General features: G+C 37.9%; 1 protein-coding gene across 2 annotated transcripts; it reads left to right on the forward strand.

The window, feature by feature from the left end:
* Nucleotides 1-3,376: 3,376 nt before the first annotated feature.
* Nucleotides 3,377-5,042, forward strand: LOC129779406 (uncharacterized). Of its 2 annotated transcripts, XM_055786855.1 has the most exons (3): nucleotides 3,377-3,664; nucleotides 3,866-4,296; nucleotides 4,357-5,042. In XM_055786855.1, the coding sequence occupies exons 1-3, from the start codon at nucleotides 3,650-3,652 to the stop codon at nucleotides 4,706-4,708; spliced, it is 798 nt and encodes a 265-aa protein (XP_055642830.1). In that variant the 5' UTR covers nucleotides 3,377-3,649; the 3' UTR covers nucleotides 4,709-5,042. The 2 variants fall into 2 exon arrangements, with proteins under 2 accessions (XP_055642830.1, XP_055642829.1); XM_055786854.1 differs by lacking the exon at nucleotides 3,377-3,664 and having other exon boundaries at nucleotides 3,797-4,296.
* Nucleotides 5,043-6,871: the final 1,829 nt, after the last annotated feature.

Genomic DNA, 6,871 nt, shown 5'->3' on the forward strand with positions numbered 1-6,871 from the left:
GGGTCGATCCACTTTGAGAAACTCTGATCTAAACAAACAGCGTATCTTTTCACTCTCATATAACACAATGACTTTATCTAAATAGAATATTTCCAAACTTGTTTTGGACTTTCAAATGTAGTGAAAAGAGATCTGCACTGTGGTATACGAATTCAAGTTTGAATCACTGTACATCCCTCGGTCAAAAATGATACCTTTCTAACAGCGAATTCGTTTTTAAAACTGAGTTAGTTCTAAACTGACTCTGTAATGAAAAAACGTTTTTATAGTTTCACGAATGCGGCGGTTTGTTGGTGTGCGTTATTGACGAATTTACGTTAGATTTACTACCAGGCGCAACGAGCAAAATGATGATGTTGAAATTAATTCGTATGAAATTCTTTCATATTTTTTTGGAAAAATCAGAATTTATCTTCAAATTTCCCGGTTTCACGTATTCTATCTACGCTGAAAAGTTTAGAAAATCGCCATTTTACAATGTGGTATGTATATTGGCTTGGTATAAGTGTTATAACTTTAATTTTTTTCAACAAGATAAACGATGAGTAGCATGTGTTGCTGCAAATCCTTCTCGTATCGGCTCTTACATTATCAATGATATCATCCAACTCAATATGATATCGATTCCATCCCCACTATTCACAGTATTCATAACCTGTATGTATCAAACTTAAAATTTTCGAAGATTATCAATGGCTTTGGTCCAATCGCGTTTTGAAACCATCGTAAATATACAAAGCCCTAACTTTTTAACCATTTTTAACCTGCCGACATTTAATGGTTCAAATGAATCTAAATAGAAATAAAATGAATAATCACGACCGAACGCTTTTCAGTACGTAGAATAAACAAACATCATCACTTTTGTGGTTCTGAGCTCTAATGTAGGTGTCGCATGAGGTGATTCAGCTTTGCATAAATTCGTCAGTATAGTCCGATTTGTTTATATTTGCAATGACAAATGTACAGTGTCGACGTCTGGTGAATTATTCTCTATCAGATCAGAAGGCCCAAGTGCAGTGTAAAAATATAAAAGTTTGAATGAAAATTTCTACTTCATATTGTTTGATTACTTGACACTTGTAGTCCTGACACTCACTTAACCATTTGTTGATGCATTTCCTGTTTTTTCCACAAATAATTACTATTATAATATAGAATCATCATCAGACACAGCTTTCGTTCAATATGTTTTTGCAATTTCGGAAAAAACCTCTTATTTCATAACATAAAATAAAAAACGATACGTTAAAGTGAATTTTCATTCGTGATTTTGATTTTGAAAGCATGTTTATTCCACCTGAATATCCATCATTATTTTCGCCTCCCAATAAAAGCACACGAAGCTTAATGCCATTTACGCGAATATACTCTTCAAAATCAGAATCCGAATTGGATTATGATTCCAGTAATACAAAAACAAAATCAGCAGGTTTTCTATTTTCATAATCTTTATTTTTAGATTTTCCAAATACAATACTCGGAACTTGACAGTTCAGTATAGTTGTATTGGTGAACCCGAGTGCGAGCCCGTGAAACATCTCAGTGCAAAACTAACAGCTTTCGGGTGCGAAACTAGGTTGAAACTGAAGGCCCATTTATACGTTGCTAGTAGCTGACTTGACAATGAGCAGCTACTGACCCGGTGGACTCGCTTGACAATTGGTTGACTCGCCTTGTCCGTTCACACAGTGTGAGCTGCTGGCGAGAAACTAGATACTACGGCACGGGTTTACCAGGGATGCCAGGCGACTTTTCAAATGTCCATCAAATAGTCAGAAACAGCAATCAGGTCCGAATTTGTCAAATGATTGGTCCAAAATCGACTTCTTTATTGGCAGTTTTCATCTTAGGTTTTCAGTTGAATGTATCATCACACAATTTTATAGCAAAACAAACGCTGATCGTGTTTAAAAATACATACTTTGTGCTGAATTTCTTTGAACTGAAGGTACTATCCGAAAAAGCAGAAAGAGAAAAGGATTCGGGCCAGGAATTAGATGCAAAGAAAAGGAGCAACAAATACAATATTGAAGGAACTCTACGATGAGGATCCCCGAGATTACAGAGCAGTGTTGATAATAACACCTGAACAAGTGAAAAAACTGTTGGATTTAATTGCTCCACGAATACAACGCCAAGATACAGTCATGAGGGATGCTGTACCTGCAAGAGTTAAATTAGAAATGACATTGATGTGCCTTTGTTTTGGAATATCGTTGGGATTGTTGTCGATATTTTTTAGAATCTCGAAAACATCCATAGCTCAGATAATTCCGAAAGGATGTGATGTTATAAATGGTAGTCTAAAAGATTTTTTTTTTTAATTTTATTTATTTTGTGAAATGAAAATGATAGTCGATTTGCAGGTGCAATAAATACGCTTCAAAAATTTTAATAATGAATGAAAATGTACTTTTTTAAATCGAATATGTATTCTGTTTCTTAGAACAATACTTTTTTTTGTAAGTTGTGATCTGATAATGATTCTATATTAGAGATTCTCAAGAAAACTATCTCAAAAAGAAAGCGTGCCCCGCCAGCGTGCAAAACGAAATAACAATTATTTCGTTTAGAAACTATGAGGGTTTTATTTGTTTTTCCAATAATTTTCAAGTCTATAAATATCTTCACATATTTTCAAATATCTTAAAAATAGAGACATTTCATTACATTTGGCATCACTGATTCGAACGCTAAATTCTGTTTTTGACGTTGTGAAGCATGCAAGTGCGAGTAAATTCAAAAAACTTTGAAGTAGCTCGCACGCCGGATCACACATGACAATAACTGGCATGATGTGTTCACACGGTGTGAGTAGCTGCACTGCAGTAACTGACTAGACCGACTCGTATGCTTACTCGCACCGTCTGAACCCGGCTTGAGTGATTAAAAAACAGGGGTACGACTAAAACGTCAAATCCCTCATATTGCCAGTGTACCCAATATTGCTGCGGTTTACTGACATTCTGGTTCAATCAATTACTGTTGTGTACAACTCGGTGCGGTTATATAGTGGAATAGTGGCTAACTTTAAACTCCATGTTAAATGTGAACACCTCCATGTGAAACCGAAATATGAATATCGCTCATGCAGTTAGAATAAAGCAGCGAATTTTTCGATTTCAATCCTCGTAAATGATATGTTGATAAACAAATGACGCCATATTGGTTTTGATTTTGGGTAGCCTATATTCAATTGATGTCTAACCCCTGTTAAAAAATCGTTTTGACAGGTTTTGACAGCAGTTAGTTTGGCATTGGGGTTGAAACCAGCCGGGTGACGTCTTTAGAGAACCCCCATTGAACTGACAGGAGCCAACATATCGGGTATCCCACTGACATTTTCCCCTTGTTTTCATATGAATTGGGTATCCCACTGACAGTTCTGCTTGAGATTTTGCTAACGATCCTAGCATCAATCATAGCACCCGGCTGGTTGAAACTGAACAAAACCAAATTCGCTATAAATTTTGCGATTTTTTGTTTGGCTGGAACGCAACCCTGCGCGATGTGTCACAAATAATTGTACACAAAAACATTGATGCACAACATCAACACGAAAATATCGCATCCTAGCGGCTTGTAGTGCATCCGATTTGAATTAGAGCCTGTGATCGAAAACTCGGTTTGATTTAGATGTATTACGATGGATGCAGCCGAGGTAAGGAACCATGTTTCTTATTTCTGCGATTTCATGACCAAAATGTGTATTTGCTGCAGCAAATCCCTTGCTGATCCATTTTATTTTCACCTAATTGGATGAAATTGTTTTCAATTTGCTTAATTGGTTGGTACGCGAGATGGGCGCTTATGCGTTGCATAAATGGTCACAGAATACTCAAAAATAGTCTTTTTTGATCAGTATCACTTCTGGCTGCAAATTGAGAAACTAGTTGGACCAGTACCGGAAAACGTAAAACTGCTGCTGCAGTTTTCTTGCTTTTGCAATTCGTCCATTGCCGATCTGGACGATGAGCTCATAGATCAGATTGAGCAGGAAGCACGGACCATTCCGACGGTGCTGCGAATTTCGGCGAACGACAAGCTGATGAAAAAATATTTCGGAGTGTACAGCCATACCGCCAATGAGTTTCGTTTCCGTTCCGGCGAACGCCGGATGATGAAGAATATTGCCGTGGCGGTACGGAGGAAAGGTTTGGATAGCTTCATCCAGTCGTTACGTACTATTCATCACCACGCCGAGACGAGACCGGTGGTAAGCTTGCAGTTGCAGAATTACGATCCACAGACGCTGAGACAGATGCTGAGAGAAAAGGTGCTGAATGCTGTGAAGTGAGTTGAACTCGAATCATTCATTGTTAATTGATTTGTTAACGTTTGTTTCCACTGTAGCAACAATCAAGCGGAGATACTTCCAGAGTATTTGAAAATTATTCAAGATAATCTCGACATTCAAATCGTGAACGAGCAAGGTGTCCCGGATGCGTATGTATTCTGTCCACTGTGCAGCGCAAAGGCCAAGCTGTCGAAAGATCGCACGGGCACTATCATTGTTTCCAATTACACCCTCCACGTTCGGAAATACCATGGCTTTGGACCACTGAGTCAAGGGGTGAAGCGCAAATTGGAGGAGTTCGGACCGGCCGAGTACATCCCGGAGCATATGCTCGACCAGATAATTAAGGAAGAACCGGACACCAGCGGTTATGATCAAAGTTCCTCGAATGGGTACTTTCAGATATAGAAAGTCCAAAGGCTGATTTTACAGTATTAATGTCGTACTATTAGATGTAAGTGAGAATAGGTCACCATTTATTAGGGCTCGATTTTGTTCAGATATTGTTTCGTGATTGAGCTTCCACATGCCTAATTTTATATACTGCTTCTGAAAGATCAAAACGTTTTTAATTTTAAGTGTAAAATTGTAAGTGAATCAATATCATTGTAAAATACAAAATGAATCGATCTTCTATTTTTTGGAATCGAAAAATCCTAAATTATTTTTTATTAGTTGAAAGTTAGAAAGTATGTCACGATTTGCTGAGGTGCAATAAAATTACCGTTTGAATGAAATTGAATTAATGAATTTCATTAAATATTCTTATGTGTATTATAATTTCCAAGAAACGTGCTTTTCACAAAATGTTTAGCGTACTGTGTTGCGGTAGAGATATGGAGTTCTTTACTGCTACATTTATTACATACTAGCTGTCCCGGTAAACTTCGTTCTGCCCAAAATGGATTTTTTTTGTTATCAAGACCTTCAAACATTAACGTTTTCTTACTAAGCGAACGTTCATGGCTCCAATCGCAGAACTGATCATTGATTGATCTTCTAATTGACCTTTTACAATTTCCTTTATTAAACATTTCCCAATACTTCTACCAAAACTCGTCATTGAAATATCAAATTATTTTCAGACCCAATTCTCGTTCCAGATTCAATCACTTGCAAATAACATGTTTCTTCCTTACATGGACTACATGCTTGATACAGAAAATATAATAAAATGATTACATCTCAAATCGGACGATTCCTTCCACAAGTTTTGCGCTTACCCCTTTGCTTGGTTAGTTCTCGGGATATGTAGAAATCTATATTTCATGTGTATGGAAGCCCTCTCCAACCTTAGAGAAAGGAAGGAAAGTCGAACAGACACATTTATTGTCTTCTACAAATTCTCGAGTAATGCAGAAATTTGTTTTTTTTTATCTGTATTATAGTGACTTTCAACTCATTTGGCTGGTTCGTCACTTTTACTTCCATTTTTTGGAAGAATGTCGGGAGTGAGAATTGAACTCGTGACCTTTAGCGTGAGAGGCATGGATGTTACCACTACGCCAGATCGCCTCCGCAGAAATTTGTGTTTCACACGTATCGTGCATATCGTGCTCTCTAGAACCTCCACATGACAAATTTGGTTCCGTTTGCTTGCTTAGTTCTTGAGTTATTCACATTTCTTGTCCCCTAAAACCTCCATATGCCAAATTTAGTTCCATTTGCTTGATTAGTTTTCGAGTTATACAGAAATTTGTGTTTAAATTTTGTTTGGAGGCCCCCCCCCCCCCCCCCTTTAGAGAGGAGGGTGGAGTGTCGATTCACCATAGAAACGTTTCGTGCTCCCTGAAACCTCTACATGCCAAATTTGACTCGATTTGGTAGCTAGCTCTCAAGTTATGCTGAAATCTGAGTTTCATTTGTATGGCAGGCTCCCCTTAGAGAGGGGGAGGAATGTCGAACCACCATAGAAACGTTTCGTGCCCTCTAAACCTTCACGTGCCAAATTTTGCTCGATTTGCTTGATTAGTTCTTGAGTTATGCAGAAATTTATGTTTCATTTGTATGGCAGCGAGGGTGGAGGGGTCTCGAACTATCATTCCTAAATGCTGTAATCAATTGTGAAGTCTCATCTTCTCAAAGCGTTAAATTTGCTAGGACATGCACGGGATCTGTGGAGTGAAAGAGACTTCAACAGCTTATTTTGCCTGGTTTGCAGCAAGAAAATTTTCATAAACATGAAAGAACGGGTAACTGAGGGCGACACACGGTGGTGATTCCTGGAACTTTTTGATGAAGGTAGTACTTTAGGGTGCCAATGAATGTATGGAAAAAAATCGACCCTAAAGTTTCAAAAAGTTCTATAACGCCACTGGTCGAGAGCATGCAAGGTGATAGCAAGTTCAGATTCATTTTTGCTGATAAATGCTCAAGAAATTTTATGGTCTGGTAAGGCATCTGCAACTGCGGGCGAAAAACCCAAGTTTTCGTGACAATCAAGACTATGTATTTCAAAATGAACAAGCATGAGTGCCTAAAAGCATTTATGCTTCTGTATATTAAAATTCACAATGGACCTGAAATGTTTTGGCCTGGTTTGACAAGTTGCCACAACAGCGGAGAAGTACC

The sequence above is a fragment of the Toxorhynchites rutilus genome, chromosome 3, assembly GCF_029784135.1.
Source record: "Toxorhynchites rutilus septentrionalis strain SRP chromosome 3, ASM2978413v1, whole genome shotgun sequence".
NCBI classification, from domain to species: domain Eukaryota; kingdom Metazoa; phylum Arthropoda; class Insecta; order Diptera; family Culicidae; genus Toxorhynchites; species Toxorhynchites rutilus.

Bases quoted from the DNA above. Each gene is read 5' to 3' on its own strand.
- LOC129779406 (XM_055786854.1), top strand. From the start codon at position 3,827: ATGGTCACAGAATACTCAAAAATAGTCTTTTTTGATCAGTATCACTTC. The intron at 4,297-4,356 runs GTGAGTTGAACT...TTTCCACTGTAG, and splicing joins AAGGTGCTGAATGCTGTGAA to CAACAATCAAGCGGAGATAC.